The sequence below is a fragment of the Myxine glutinosa genome, chromosome 9, assembly GCF_964187855.1.
Source record: "Myxine glutinosa chromosome 9, kmMyxGlut1.1, whole genome shotgun sequence".
Lineage (NCBI taxonomy): Eukaryota > Metazoa > Chordata > Myxini > Myxiniformes > Myxinidae > Myxine > Myxine glutinosa.
Window position 1 is genome coordinate 136,711,151 of NC_136269.1, and position 16,935 is coordinate 136,728,085.

The window sequence follows — 16,935 nt, forward strand, 5'->3', positions numbered from 1 at the left end:
CTGTTATCCATGTGACCCTCCACACGGTTATATCAGAATGAGCTGACTCGTCACATTGTCACGGATTGTTTAACCCCAACATGGGGCCGTTCAAAAATTACTTAATGCTTATATTTTTAGGGACCCGCATGCTGGCTGGCTTGATTAAACCTTGCTAATAATTATTATTCGACATCGATTATATTATTCAGGGTACCTCATTATGAATAACACTCGACTCAAAGAATCTGACGCAACAAACTCGGGCAGTATTTAACCAACAGAGGCTTAAAGGCCTGATGTCTTAGGCCCACCAAAAAAACAAGATGGCGGCCATTTTATTTTGTCTCGGTGCCGTGGCCATGGTGGGCGGAGTTAAGTGACAAATGTGGGTGGGGTCCGACAGCTGTCCAACAAATGGGTGCGCATTAAAAAAATTGATTGCGCTTTTATAGTATTGATGGTGCATTTTTTTAAATGGAACCTGTTGTACAACAAAACGGACTGTTAAATATCACTTGCTTATTAATTGAGATAAGGCCGACAGATGACATTCGTCCCTTTACCTTCGCCCTCCGTTGAGCAGCAAATGAGCTGCAGCTTCCCATCCATGCGGTAATCTCCTTCCACGATGCCAGCCACGGACGACGCAAAATTGTCCTTGGATATTACCTCTCCCGAACGAGCATTTCGTACATCAAGCTGTTAATGAGATGGTGAAATCGGAGCAAAGATCATGTTCGAAATACTCTGCTAACAACAAACACCAATGCAAACTGTTGCTTTGTGGATAACTATCCTTAAAATGGTGCCGTGACAGGTGAACATGACTCAGCTTGTAGTTGTACTTATGATGTAATACTAGAGGTGAGGAAGCGCCATGGTTTGTGACATATGAATCAAAGAAAGACCCCACAAATACCGATCCTGATTCCGCGGTACTGGGTGGAGTTCACGGTATACACTATACAAAGTAACATGGTGGGTTGGGTGGAGTTCACGATATACAAGGTAACATGGTGGGTCAGGTGGAGTTCACGATATACAAGGTAACATGGTGGGTCAGGTGGAGTTCACGATATACAAGGTAACATGGTGGGTTTGGTGGAGTTCACGATATACAAGGTAACATGGTGGGTTGGGTGGAGTTCACGATATACATAGTAATATGGTGGGTTGGGTGGAGTTCACGATATACAAGGTACCATGGTGGGTTGGGTGGAGTTCACGATATACAAGGTAACATGGTGGGTTTGGTGGAGTTCACGATATACATAGTAACATGGTGGGTCGGGTGGAGTTCAGGATATACAAGGTAACACGGTGAGTTAGTTGAGTGGACTTCACGATATACAAGGTAACATGGTGGGTTGGGTGGAGTTCACGATATACATAGTAACATGGTGGGTCGGGTGGAGTTCAGGATATACAAGGTAACACGGTGAGTTAGTTGAGTGGACTTCACGATATACATAGTAACATGGTGGGTCGGGTGGAGTTCAGGATATACAAGGTAACACGGTGAGTTAGTTGAGTGGACTTCACGATATACATAGTAACATGGTGGGTCAGGTGGAGTACACGATATACAAGGTAACATGGTGGGTTTGGTGGAGTTCACGATATACAAGGTAACATGGTGGGTTGGGTGGAGTTCACGATATACAAGGTAACATGGTGGGTTGGGTGGAGTTCACGATATACATAGTAACATGGTGGGTCGGGTGGAGTTCACGATATACATAGTAACATGGTGGGTTGGGTGGAGTTCACGATATACAAGGTAACATGGTGGGTTGGGTGGAGTTCACGATATACAAGGTAACATGGTGGGTCGGGTGGAGTTCACGATATACAAGGTAACATGGTGGGTTGGGTGGAGTTCACGATATACATAGTAACATGGTGGGTTGGGTGGAGTTCACGATATACAAGGTAACATGGTGGGTTGGGTGGAGTTCACGATATACAAGGTAACATGGTGGGTCGGGTGGAGTTCAGGATATACAAGGTAACATGGTGGGTTGGGTGGAGTTCACGATATACATAGTAACATGGTGGGTTGGGTGGAGTTCACGATATACAAGGTAACATGGTGGGTCGGGTGGAGTTCACGATATACAAGGTAACATGGTGGGTCGGGTGGAGTTCACGATATACAAGGTAACATGGTGGGTTGGGTGGAGTTCACGATATACATAGTAACATGGTGGGTTGGGTGGAGTTCACGATATACAAGGTAACATGGTGGGTCGGGTGGAGTTCACGATATACAAGGTAACATGGTGGGTTGGGTGGAGTTCACGATATACATAGTAACATGGTGGGTTGGGTGGAGTTCACGATATACAAGGTAACATGGTGGGTTGGGTGGAGTTCACGATATACATAGTAACATGGTGGGTCGGGTGGAGTTCACGATATACAAGGTAACATGGTGGGTTGGGTGGAGTTCACGATATACAAGGTAACATGGTGGGTTGGGTGGAGTTCACGATATACATAGTAACATGGTGGGTTGGGTGGAGTTCACGATATACAAGGTAACATGGTGGGTTGGGTGGAGTTCACGATATACAAGGTAACATGGTGGGTCGGGTGGAGTTCAGGATATACAAGGTAACATGGTGGGTTGGGTGGAGTTCACGATATACATAGTAACATGGTGGGTTGGGTGGAGTTCACGATATACATAGTAACATGGTGGGTTGGGTGGAGTTCACGATATACAAGGTAACATGGTGGGTCGGGTGGAGTTCACGATATACAAGGTAACATGGTGGGTTGGGTGGAGTTCACGATATACATAGTAACATGGTGGGTTGGGTGGAGTTCACGATATACAAGGTAACACGGTGAGTTAGTTGAGTGGACTTCACGATATACAAGGTAACATGGTGGGTCGGATGGAGTTCATCATCAACAGAATATCAGATTAAACAGTATACTGCACCGACTAAGGGTATTTTACACCAATTTCAATGGTTGCTGGAAGACAGGGCAGCATGTAGAATCATACTAACAGAATCATAAGACTTTTTTTTTTTTTTTTTTTTTTTGGTATACATAATCGAGGCTCGTGAAAGAGCTACCATTTATCACACAAACAAATCAAACAGACAAACAAACAAAGTATATAAAAAGGGGAGCGGTGGACAAGATGGGGAGAGAAGGGGAAGCACATAAACACAACATTTGAGTGCAGGGACATCAGGAATGTGTGGGAGGGAGAGGGCTTGGGGGGAGGCAGCGTGGGAAGGGGGGGGGGGGGGGTGGAGAAGTATAAACACAAGGACACCAAAGACTTCCAGGAGAGAAGTTGGTATTTCAAAAAAGTGGATTTGGGGTGAAATTAGCAGGGGTAGAAAAGATCAAGGTTTTGGATGGGGGAAGATAAGTGATGGTGGTGAACAGCTGTTTTAAAGACCTGGAGGGAGGAGGGGGATTGAAGAGAGTGAGGGAGTTTGTTCCAGAGGCGGGAGAAAGGAGGAATGAAGGAGTGAAGGTGAATAGAGAGTCTTGATTTTGGCAGTTTAACCATAAGAGGGTTGCAGGCAGATCTTGTGCGACCTGTAGGAATATTTGGGGGACAGAGCCCAGAGAGAGCTGGAGGAGGATTGGAGGAAGGCCGGAGAGGAGTCGGTAGAAGACAGAAAGACCACCAACCTGCCTGCGGTGAGTAAGTGAAAGGCCCTCGGAGGTTGCTTCATCGCAGGAGATTCCAATGATTCTGAACGCTTTGGTTAAGTTCTGAAACCAAATTGATGATTGAATAAACAGAGCAAAAAATTCCTATTTTGGGGGGCAACCTCCTCTCCCCCGACCCCATATACTTCGTAAGACCCCAATTTTTCTAATGCCTTGAACAAACATTGGTACATCATGGGTGATTAAGGTTGTGGTGAAGTTTCATCGAAATTGCGTGTGTAGTTTCTGAGAAGAAAGCAAATACCTATTTTGGGGGACAACCCCCCCCCCCCCATACACTCCCAAAGGGGCATATTTTTTAATGCCGTGACCAAACATTGGTACATCATGGGTGATTAAGGTTGTGGTGAAGTTTCATCGAAATAGTGTGTGTAGTTTCAGAAAAGAAAGCAAATACCTATTTTGGGGGGTCAAACCTGTATCCACTTTGACCCCGGTAAACCCCCTTAGACCCCGATTTTTTTAATGCCGTGAACAAACTTTAGTCACAACACAACAAATATCATTTGTGCCAAATTTGGTCGCAATCCCATCAGCAGTTTTGGAAAAGAAGTTGCAAGTGTTTACGGACGGGCGGACGGACTGATTGATGGACGGGCGGACGGACTGACTGATGGACGGACGACGCGTCATCGCATAAGCTCCCCTGAACTTCGTTCCAGGTGAGCTAACCAGGATGACAGTTTATAACTGTGTCGAGAGTCGAACCCAGGCGACCAGACTGCTTCGAGGGGAGTGTGTATACCTTTAGGCTATCCTGGAAGTGTGTATACCTTTAGGCTATCCTGTCAGCCCCGCTGAATCATTGCCCCTGTAAAAATGTGCCCATACCTTCCCATTGGACCAGCCCGTAACGAGTTCCTTCACTCCATCCGAATCCAGATCAAAAGCATGGATGCAGATTGGCTGGTTTTTTGACTGTAAAACAAGATGCAGCAACAACTGGTATTCCTTTCACTGTTGTGTACAACAGGCATAACCGCATCAGGCATGCAATATCGACGTCACATTTGAAACATTCCAATCTATAACAAGCGTTACCCCGAGGTCCCCCGTCGGTGAAGTGATGTGAGTTGACAAAGTGGAAGACGCAGAAAACATGGAAGAGTCGATAATATTTTCGAGTGGGTTGGAGACACACCCACACACCAGATTAGAAGTTAGTAGTTCGTTTATTTTTCAAGATATTCCGCTCACAAGGTTCAGACATATATGGTGGCGGCCATCTTGGATTTTGACGTGGCGATCCAATTTTCAATAGCGTTCGTCCTTATGCCGAGATACACCTACACACCAGATTAGAAGTTGGTACTTCGCTTATTTTTCAAGATATTCCGCTCACAAGGTTCAGACATACATGGCGGCGGCCATCTTGGATTTTGACGTGGCGACCCAAATTTCAACAGCGTTCGTCCTTATGCCGAGATACACCTACACACCAGATTAGAAGTTGGTACTTCGCTTATTTTTCAAGATATTCCGCTCACAAGGGTACGCACGCACACACGGACGGAGGGTAAAACCATAGTCCCCCTTTCGCTCCGCGGTGCGACGGGGGACAATAATAAAAGGCAGTGTCTGTCCGCCCATCCATCTGTCTCCTCCATAACTCCAAAACCATAAAACCTAGCGGCCCTGAACTTTGCATGCATACACCTGTACCTCCAGCAGATTGCAAGGGGGAAAACTGGGTGTTTAGGCGTGTTATAACATCCATTTTGAAGATGATTAACAAGGTGCTCATAAGAAAACACAGAGGCAATAACCCTGGCGCTCACCTGGTAGAATAAACGGTATACTGCACTAACTAAAGGTATTTTAAACCAATTTCAATGGTTGCTGGAAGACAGGGCAGCATGTAGAATCATATTCACATAAGCATGACTTTACACAAACAAAAAAATACCTATTTTGGGGGGCACCCCCCCCCCCTCCCACCCCGTGTACCTCATCAGACCCCTATAGGCTTTTGCATTTCTCCAACCTGCAGTTTCCGGACTTTTTGTTCACTTGGATTCTCTCAACTAGTGTTGAACAGAACTGAGCAAAGTTCGATGTAAGCCCATGTTGATGCACTTGGTGATTGGTGTTGCCTTAACGATGTTAGGCCGAAGCCGGAGAAATGTAAGATTATGCAAATATCTTTTCTTCAGAATGTTCCACCCCAATTAAACATCGTCAATGACAACATCCCTCTGCAAAGAGTTCAATCGCTCACTCTCCTTGGTGTTGTAATCCAATCTGATCTGAAGTGGAATAGTCAAATCTAGCAGATGGTATCTCGTTCTTGATCGACGACTCTTCGTTCTTTGTACTTTCAAGAAATTTCATGTGAGTGCCCCCGATCTTGTTGAAATATACAAAGTGTACATTCGCCCTTTGCTGGAGTTCGGTGCCCGTGTGGGGTTCTGGAGTTCGGTGCCCGTGTGGGGTTCTGGAGTTCGGTGCCCGTGTGGGGTTCTGGAGTTCGGTGCCCGTGTGGGGTTCTGGAGTTCGGTGCCCGTGTGGGGTTCTGGAGTTCGGTGCCCGTGTGGGGTTCTGGAGTTTGGTGCCCGTGTGGGGTTCTGGAGTTCGGTGCCCGTGTGGGGTTCTGGAGTTCGGTGCCCGTGTGGGGTTCTGGAGTTCGGTGCCCGTGTGGGGTTCTGGAGTTCGGTGCCCGTGTGGGGTTCTGGAGTTCGGTGCCCGTGTGGGGTTCTGGAGTTCGGTGCCCGTGTGGGGTTCTGGAGTTCGGTGCCCGTGTGGGGTTCTGGCATTACAAGGGCTCAGAGCGATGAGATTGAACGACTCCAGAAGCGTGCGCTCCGTTTTATTGCGTAACCATCTATTCAGTCCTATTCGCAACAACTTCGTCATTTTGGTTTATAGTTGTTGAGCGAACGCAGGAATGAGCTTCTCTTGCGTTTTGGTCTTGGTCTTCTAAAATGTGATCGTCACCATGACATTCTTCCTCCTACGCAGGAATCTGTGTCTCGATATAGAATGCAACTCAGGAATGCTCAACATTCTGACCGACCTCGATGTAAAACTCAGATACAAGAATTCAACAATTCCTTTTTTGACTGAAATACTTTAATAAGTTACCCCTTCTGTTATGTAAGTGCATAGAATCAATTACATACATAATATCTGTTTGTTGTTATTCTTAAGTTTTCTGCTATTTTAGGTTATTTTTGTTGGTAGAATTTGTTATATATATTTTTTATTGTTGTTTGATTATGTATGTTTATTTATTCCATACACTTATTTTTATGCATAATAAGTATATTCATGTAATTTTATATGATGATGATGATGATTTTTTATATATATTTGTAAGTTTTATGAAATACTGTTTTATTATTGTAAACTAGACAAATTTCAGTCTTCGGACTGCCTTGTCCAGTGTTTAATGATGTCAATAAACCGAAATGAACTACAGATTGTTCTTTGATATTTCGAATACGAGACGAGCAAAGAAAGTATACGAGGTACAAACCTTGATGCGCCACAACCGTGCAGTCCTGTTGTACACACCCACAGTACCATTGGCTAGAGAGTAGCCAAAAGTGCTGCCCTGCAGCCTGCAAAGGGCTGTGATCGCCTAGGCAACAAAACAAGGACCAGATCATCACGTTACCCTTTAATGTGCATTTTAAAATGGTGTAACCAGTGAACGTTACACGGTTGTACGATAAAAAAAAGTTGTATGATATTTTAAAGCAATGATGTGCATTGGTCGGTGCTTGGATTCGAGCCTACAACACTCAGAATTCAACTGCACCACAAGCGCTGGACACAGGTACAGGTTTTTATGTTGCAACAAGAGTGGGTACATTGCAAGGAGTGATTGTGGAGAAGGAACCCAACGCACATCTGTTTCAGTCATCTCGGCAATGATTTCATCTTCTTTGAACACTCTGATGTCAAAATCGTCTGAACCAACCAGCAGCTGTAAAGCAACAAGTCATGATTGTCAGTGGTAGTGCACAAGCAGTTTGGGGGTGTAAAATGGTAAACAGCGCTTGATGGAGATGCTGTGACATGTGATTTACTTCATTGGTGCCATCTCCAGTGAAGTCACACAGTGCCAGAGATTTGACGCTATCACCCGTAACCTAGAAAGACAACCTTCCTTCATAAAACGCTTCCACATTCATGAAATCATGCATTGGAAACAATGAGTACACGCATGATGATGTAATATTTATGCTTACCGTCCAGAAGAGATCATTTCCATGATGATCAAAGCCTTGGAGGGCACAATTTCCACCAACGATAGCCAAGGGACACTCAATGGAGCCAAGATGACCAGCAACTACGGTGTTAGCTCCATCTGGTACCTATACACACAATTCAAAGAGGAGACACACGTGCAGCAAACAGCCCAATTCACACACTACTCAAATAGCCTGACACAGACACTCATTGGACAACCAGAAACACACACTTCTCGGACAGCCTGATACACGCCTGGTACCTATGTGCCTGACACACACACACCCAGCAAACAACCTGATGCACACACCCAGTAAACAGCCTGACACACACACACCCAGTAAACAGCCTGATGCACACACACAGTAAACAGCCTGATGCACACACACAGTAAACAGCCTGACGCACACACATAGTAAACAGCCTGACGCACACACCCAGTAAACAGCCTGACACACACCCAGTAAACAGCCTGATGCACACACCCAGTAAACAGCCTGACGCACACACCCAGTAAACAGCCTGACGTGCACACGAAGTAAACAGCCTGACGCACATGCGTTGCCAACAGCCTGACGCACACGCATCACAGTCAGCCTGATGCACATTGCACATGCGTCACAAACAACCTGACACGCACGCGTCGCAAACAGCACGACGCACACGCGTCGCAAAAAGCCTGATGCACACGCGTCACAAACAGCCTGATGCCCACGTGTCGCAAACAGCCTGACACACACACACATCACAAACAGCCTGTCGCAAACGGCCTGACAGGCACGCATCACAAACAGCCTGACGCCCACGCATCGCAAACAGCCTGACAGGCACGTATCACAAACAGCCTGATGCTCACACGTCGCAAACAGCCTGATGCCCATGCGTCGCAAACAGCCTGATGCCCACGCGTCGCAAACAGCCTGATGCCCACGCGTCGCAAACAGCCTGATGCCCACGCATCGCAAACAGCCTGGTGCCCACGCGTCGCAAACAGCCTGAAGCCCACGCGTCACAAACAGCCTGATGCCCACGCGTCGCAAACAGCCTGATGCCCACGCGTCGCAAACAGCCTGATGCCCACGCGTCGCAAACAGCCTGATGCCCACGAGTCGCAAACAGCCTGATGCCCACGCATCGCAAACAGCCTGATGCCCACGCGTCGCAAACAGCCTGATGCCCACGCGTCGCAAACAGCCTGATGCCCACGCGTCGCAAACAGCCTGATGCCCACGTGTCGCAAACAGCCTGATGCCCACGCGTCGCAAACAGCCTGATGCCCACGCGTCGCAAACAGCCTGATGCCCACGCGTCACAAACAGCCTGATGCCCATGCGTCACAAACAGCCTGACACACACACATCATAATCAGCCTGTCGCAAACAGCCTGACGGGCACGCATTGCAAACAGCCTGACAGGCACTCATCACAAACAGCCTGACGCCCACGCGTTGCAAACAGCCTGATGCCCACACGTCGCAAACAGCCTGTCACACACACATCCCAAACAGCCTGTCGCAAACAGCCTGACAGGCACGCATCACAAACAGCCTGACAGGCACGCATCACAAACAGCCTGACAGGCACGCATCACAAACAGCCTGACGCCCACGCATCGCAAACAGCCTGACAGGCACGTATCACAAACAGCCTGACGCCCACACGTCGCAAACAGCCTGATGCCAACACATCGCAAACAGCCTGATGCCCACGCGTCGCAAACAGCCTGATGCCCACGCGTCGCAAACAGCCTGATGCCCACGCGTCGCAAACAGCCTGATGCCCATGCGTCACAAACAGCCTGACACACACACATCACAAACAGCCTGTCGCAAACAGCCTGACGGGCACGCATCGCAAACAGCCTGACAGGCACGCATCACAAACAGTCTGACGCCCACGTGTCGCAAACAGCCTGATGCCCACGCGTCGCAAACAGCCTGATGCCCATGCGTCGCAAACAGCCTGATGCCCACGCGTCGCAAACAGCCTGATGCCCATGCGTCACAAACAGCCTGACACACACACATCACAAACAGCCTGTCGCAAACAGCCTGACGGGCACGCATCGCAAACAGCCTGACAGGCACTCATCACAAACAGCCTGACGCCCACGCGTTGCAAACAGCCTGATGCCCACACGTCACAAACAGCCTGACACACACACATCACAAACAACCTGTCGCAAACAGCCTGACAGGCACGCATCACAAACAGCCTGACGCCCACGCGTCGCAAACAGCCTGATACGCACGCGTCACAAACAGCCTGATGCACACATGTCACAAACAGCCTGATGCACACATGTTACAAACAGCCTGACACGCATACTACTCGGACAGCCAGATGCACATGCACACCAATCGGACAGCCTAACGTATTGTGCAATAAAAATGATTTGCGGATGGAATCCACAAAGCAAGTAGGAATGCAAAAAAAGGGAATGAGGATAAACAGTGTTGAGACAATACTGTGAGACATACATCCTTGTAAAATAGATCCGAGTTGTTATACACATCATAGGCACGGAGGCTGCATGAAGTTCCAAGAAGCAAAACATCACGACCCAGAGAGGGCTGCAATCGTCCTGCTACAACACTGCACACCGCCTCGCTCACGTTCAGCAGTGTCATGTCTGTGTTCTGTCCAGCTCGTCTGGGAACCGCACCGCTAGATCGCACGTGCGGATTGTGGATGAACACCTGAACAATAAACGTTTGTTATTTTGTTGTTTGTTTTTAGTCGACCAATAGTACTGTTGCTCTGCAGTAGTGAGACATCATACTGGAATCAAAGATTCTAGAAAGACTATTCTTGTGTTTTGGTGCCTTGGAGCTGTATACAATACAAAATACAATGATAATTGCCAATGGTGAGAATGGCTGATGATGAGAATGATAAATGAACATCTATCTATAATTCCAGTAATCTCTGTATGTGTGTTTGTTTGTTTGTTTGTCTGTGACCGCTGTTTCTCGACAACCACGGGTCCGATATACTTTAAACTTGCCAGGTATATTGCTGGGGACCCGAGGATGTGCCTTTTCAAGGTTTCATATTAATCGGACAATTACTTACCGAGCTATGTCCAAAAAACGATTCAACCAATCAGAGAGCAGCGAGCTATCGCGTGTGCCGAACGTGGCGAACACACTCTGCCTCGGACGGCACATTTGAGAGCGTATTCATTTATTTCACGTTGGCAAACTATGTTGGCGTTAAACTATGTTTTAAAACTAATTAAAACTACTTTGCGATTCATCGTAACTGCGATTCGTAACTGCCGTTCGCTTTGGCTTTGCGAATGGACCAAACCATTTCATGTAAATAGAGGGGGGGGATTGTCACCGTACTCGCAAGCCGTTCGCTTTGGACCAAACCATTTCATGTAAATAGAGGGGGGGGGATATAATTTTAGATATATATATAGTACGGGCATGCCCTAGTTTTTTAAAAATACACTCACACAGGCCATCCAGGCCAGAAGCCTTACCAAATTAAACATTCTTTCAAAATATTTTAACGACAGAATGACCAAAGTTCAACCCCTGCATCTTTACTCACAGAGTTTTGATAAATTATCCCTCACTAGTGTAAGATCATAGTCGTCAAATCAAACATATAATTTACTCAAATCATTGCAAGAGTTAACAAATGATCAGAACTTCATGTAGGAGGTTTCTTCGTACTGTTCCACATTTCCTTAGCATTCCCTAATCTAAATTTCTGTTCAATCTTATCTGCGTATTCTTTCTTACTACAAGCAACCAATTGTTTATTACCCCCATCAGAGGAGGGGGTATTGCATTTGAGTCCATTTGTCTGTCTGTTTGTTTGTCTGTTTGTTTGTCTGTTTGTTTGTCCGCACAGAATGCGAGTAGGTGTATTAATTACAGACCTTCTAAGACTCTTTAGACATTTTGGACCCTTTAGACTCCATGATGGTGTGAGTCGTCATGTTTGACGAATCTCTTCTCTTCGTTGGCGTGCTCACTAAGCATTGTGCATTGTGCGATGGCTGTATAGTCCAATGTGGGACCCACAGCGTCTACCACAAACATCGCAGGTATAGACTGGTCCTTGTGGAGATGGACATTGGCAGGTTTACCTTTCTTGCCTCTGCTGTCTCTCGATAGCAAGTCTCCCAAAGTGGTCCAGGCCTCTGCGGCAAATGTTACCCCAAGCTGATCTGTTTGTGGTCTTATGTTCCTTGGTGACAACTGGGATGGCACAAGATTTGAGTGTAGACTTAAGGACGTCCTTTATAGCACTTTCTTTATGCACTACGTGACCATTTACCAAATTTAAGTTGTCCATAGAAAAGCGCTCTTGGGATTCTATGGTCTTCCATACGTGTGAGGTGTCCTGACCAGCGAAGCTGGGCTTGCATCATCAAATACTCAATTCCTGGATACGACGGTGGTCTAGGACTGAGGTGACAGGTATTCCATCGCATATGGATTTGATCAAGGCATTTCATATGGCGATGATAGGGTATCCAAGATTCGCATCTGTATAGGAGTGTCAATAAGACAACAGCACGATAGACACTGATCTTGGTATCCAGGCGAATGCCACGTTCATGCAAAAGGCGTTGTGTCAATCTTCCAAAGGACACACATGCTTTACCTCGTCTTGATGTTACTTCATTATCAATCATTGCATTTTGAGAGAGGACACCTGCAAGGTAGCAGAACTTGAACTTTGATTGGCGTGTCATCGATGGTAATGGATGGGACGGTATACGCACTTTCTGGTCTTGGCTGAAGCATAGCCTCGGACTTCTTGAGGCCTTAGTGACGAGCATATTGTGCAAAGGAGTTGACAATAAATTGCATATCTTCGAGATTATAACTGAAGAGTGCGCAGTCATCGGCAAAAGGTAGATCACGGAGAAACATTTCTGTAATTCTGGACTTGGCCTTCAGATGCTGCAAACTACCGTCAGTGTGAAACTGGATCCTCACTCCCTGGGTGCAATGTTCAAAGGCATCATGAAGCATAGAGGAAAACACAATGCAAAATAATAGGGGAGCTATGACACAGCCTTGCTTTGTGGCTTTGGTAACAGGAAATGACTCAGAAGTGCATCCACTGTCCCTCACACGAGCAACCATAACATCGTGGAAGGATCTGATTATGTTGATCACCTTAGTGCGACAGCCGACTTTGTACAGTAGCTTCCACAGGCCTTCTCTACTGACCAGATCAAGTGCTTTCGTAAAGTCGACAAAGACAATGTATAGATCGCTTCTCCTGAAGTTGTCGAGCAGATAACATCATATTGGTCATGCCACATCCAGTACGAAAGCCGCATTGGCTTGGTGACATGCGAATAAGAATGATGCGGGCAAGTACAGTATTTTCCCAGCATTATATCAGGTCAGTCTCTTGACTGCCACTGGTAACAGGTAACCCAGTGCTACCTACCGCATGGTCGGGCAGTCGGCGACTACACTGGCTACCCTCACTGGCTCGCCAGTGGGGAGGGTGACTGTGACACCCCGCAGGACTAAAAACAATACCTGACAAAGGGTGGATGAGCTCCCTCTGGGAGCCAACGGCCATCCAGTAAGGAGATGGTGTCTCCAAAAAAACACTCATCCGGTTGGACCGGTTCCTTATGGTAGTAGGTTGTAAGGCAGCAACCGTTCAGAGTGGTACTACCGTTCCGACTTAGGAGCGTTAAAGTGGTGCCCGGAACCATCTTACACTCTCCATGTCAGGATTGCTGAATTTTCTTTCTGTCTCACTCAAACTACAGCTACCGGGCGAGCCTCAATCTCTTTCTCACAAACAAACATCGTACATTTTTCATCATACACTTTTCTTCTCTTCTATTTAAGGCCTGGCCTCGATGAGGGCTACATAGTCCGTGCTTGGAGCCTCCAACACAAAAAAAAACAAGAGAAAAATGACCACAGTGTGGTCACCAGCTGCGACGTGTAGAATCATGACGATATCCGTTGCAATATGCGCTACCAAATTCGACCAGTCATTAAATTATATGCATGCACTAGCGTCTTTTTGTCTTTCAGTTCTTGTCTTGTCCTTTGTTTTGCGACGCAACATGCTTCATAAACTGATTACATATAATGTATGGACGTGAATGTTATTTCTGTTAATGTTAATTCATTAATGTTATTTATTAATGTTAATTCTGGGTGGCAGAGGGATCATTTGAAACGGGCTTGGTCGGTAGGGGAAGTCCAAGTGTATGCACATGCGCTATTCAATAATTACACCTAATTTGTGTCAAGTTCTGTGAAACGAGATTGATATGAAAACATTCATGTTGTCTTTCAGCTAAATTTATTCTGGTTTCTTCAAACAAATCGCGATTTTAGTCCGCGATGTTCTTACCTCATACCAACGCACGTCCGAGTGTATGCGCATGCACTATTCAATAATTACACCTAATTTGTGTCAAGTTCTGTGAAACGAGATTAATATGAAAACATTCATGTTGTCTTTGTTGCTAAATTTATTCTGGTTTCTTCAAACAAATCGCGATTTTAGTCCGCGATGTTCTTACCTCATACCAACGCACGTCCGAGTGTATGCGCATGCGCTATTCAAAAAGGCACCCCAACAACAAGAACAACAACCCGGTCCTCTCATAGAGCTGCTCATCGCAGCTAAAAAAAAATTTTTTTTTTAGATAGTAGGGCCACGCCACGGTAGTTGTCGACACACGACCTATCACCCTTGCATTGGTACAGGGGAACAAGCTTTGAACAACCAACCATCTTTAAAGACCTGAGGTACTGATTCCTCTTTCCAGATGGTATTGTAGAGTTGGGTCAGTCGGGTGAGGAGGTTGGCACTGCCAAACTTTAAAACCTCGGAGGGGATACCATTGTCACCAGGGGCATTTCCAGATGATATCTCTTTGATAGCTCTGGTGGTCTCTATTTTAGTTGGAGGGCAGGCAAGGTCTTCTAATATAGGCCGCTGGGAAAGAGAGTCAATGGCTGCATCCGAGATGGAGGAGGGGCAATTGAGGACACCCATAAAGTGTTCATTTTAGTGTTCCAGGATCCTGTTTGGATCTGTGATAAGATGCTGGCCAACTGAGCTACGAAGTGTGGCAATACCACGAGAAGACGGTCCATAGACTGCCTTTAGACCAGCATGGAAACTCCTAGAATTATTTGTATCGGCTGCCTCCTGAATTTCTTCCGCTCTTGCTGCCCACCAGCTCTCTTTCATGGAATGTAGCCTTGATTGTGCGAATCTCCTAAGTTGCAGGTCCGAGGAGTGTTTGCTCACTGAGCCTCTGTTATAAATCGAGCAAAGATGAGCTGCATGTACGAAGTTAAGTAAACTGTTGACCTGGGAGGCGATCTCATCGAACCATTCTTTGTGACTACGCTTCACGACACCGAGAACATCAGAAGCTGCCCTGAAGGTGATGTCTTGTAAAATGGCCCATCCCCTTCAGCACTGGTTGTAGGTAGATCCAACTGTTCCAAGGTGTCATTGAGATGATGCTGAAGCTGTGATTGCACGTTGTTGCATTTTAAGTTGTTGAGCGTTGAGCTTTGTAGCAGGCCTGATACGTTTCCCTCTTACGGCAGGCTTGATCTTGAGTGACATTTTACTCCTAACAAGCCTATGGTCGGACCAACAGTAGGAGCCTCTCATAACATGTGTGTGCTTGACATCATACCAGAGCGTGGAGGCATCAATGTAGCTTTGTATTTATCAGCTTGTTGGAGCAAGGAGTTTCTAATGACGAGTCCATCAGCGTCAGCAGCAAAGTGCCGATGGAGTTCTCTTTTCTGATGCCGTGGTGTCGTCACCTTTTTCCACGCAACATAATCTCATCCCACTCGGGCGCTGAAGTCCCCCAACAAATTAAGCTTGCCACTATGAGATGTTGACTGTATGACTGCTGAAGGGTCATTGCAGAACTGCTCTTTGACCTCATATGTGTTTGTCATGGTAGGGGCGTATGCGCTGATGATGGTAGCATCGTGTTCATTGGCAAGTTTGAGTCGCACAGTCATGGGACGTTCACTGATACTGGTTGGGACAGGAACAGCATGTAGAAGGTTTATATGTTTGGTTGTAATCGCAAAACCAACAACTGCCTGACGACTTTAACTTTCTGGATTGCCGCTCCAGTAGAACTGATAACCAGAGCCTTGCTCCTCAAGATTGGATATACCAGGTAGATGGGTCAATTCGCAGCCAATAACGGCTGTTCGATGTTTGAAGCTGCTGCCGTTGACTTGAAGCATGCGCACATTCCAGGCACCAAAATATAGCTTCTTGGTGTTACATTTGTTAGGCTTCTTGTTGCATATTGATTTGTTTTTATTTGTTGTTTCTCGACAGAAATGAATGAGCAACCTTCCCGCGGTAGGCAGGTAAGCCTAAGTGGAACAAGCTTTCTTTGGGGAACTTTTTATATCCCCTTCTCCTTGTGGAGAGAGCAGTGCTACTCCTGAAGAGGGCCGCTCTGATGCCCAAGCAGGATACGAATGTCACTGGTGCTCCTGATCAGTGAAGAAATGACCATCACACTTGGACCACCATACAGGTGGACTCGTGAGTAGGGACTCCCAACAGCATCCTCTGCCAATCCCCGACGTCACTCCTCCCTCGCTGCAGGACTCAGGTAAAAATGGGTGGTGAGCAGGTGAGCAGATGTTCTGGTGCCAATGAAGGGAAAACCCTGCACAGAGAAGCGATTAAAGTGATAGAAGGTGTGTGCCATCCCTCTTCCACTCTCTATTTCTATAAGCATCGTTGGCTGCAGGTGCAGTAAATGCAATGTGAAATCTGATGCACATAGGTGCAGCAGACTGGCCAGGTCGATGGTACAATGACGGCTGCCCTTGATTTCCAAAGTGGACTCAGCTGTCTACAGATCCTACGCAGAGATGCCTAAATTTGTGCCACCACAGACTTTCATGGGCATGTTTATCCATGATGTAGCGCTGCCCAGGCTGACCTCCAGGTGAGGTTTGATATCTGAGTGTCCTTCTCATAGTCTTAGCCTAAAGAGGCTTCCCCCACAAGGCATGGGGATCCGTTACCCTGGACAAG

At 46.6% G+C, this 16,935-nt stretch overlaps 1 protein-coding gene across 3 annotated transcripts in view; it reads right to left on the reverse strand.

Annotated features, from left to right (window-relative positions):
- BBS2 (Bardet-Biedl syndrome 2) overlaps positions 1-16,935 on the reverse strand; it is a 147,735-nt gene that overhangs the window by 80,401 nt on the left and 50,399 nt on the right. For all 3 annotated transcript variants that reach the window (XM_068101815.2, XM_068101816.2, XM_068101814.2), the window contains 7 exons: positions 10,362-10,580; positions 7,881-8,006; positions 7,719-7,781; positions 7,538-7,615; positions 7,163-7,267; positions 4,519-4,605; positions 546-681 (listed from right to left, as the gene is read on the reverse strand). In XM_068101815.2, coding sequence (XP_067957916.2) covers positions 546-681; positions 4,519-4,605; positions 7,163-7,267; positions 7,538-7,615; positions 7,719-7,781; positions 7,881-8,006; positions 10,362-10,580 — 814 coding nt within the window. The remainder of the gene's footprint in view (positions 1-545; positions 682-4,518; positions 4,606-7,162; positions 7,268-7,537; positions 7,616-7,718; positions 7,782-7,880; positions 8,007-10,361; positions 10,581-16,935) is intronic.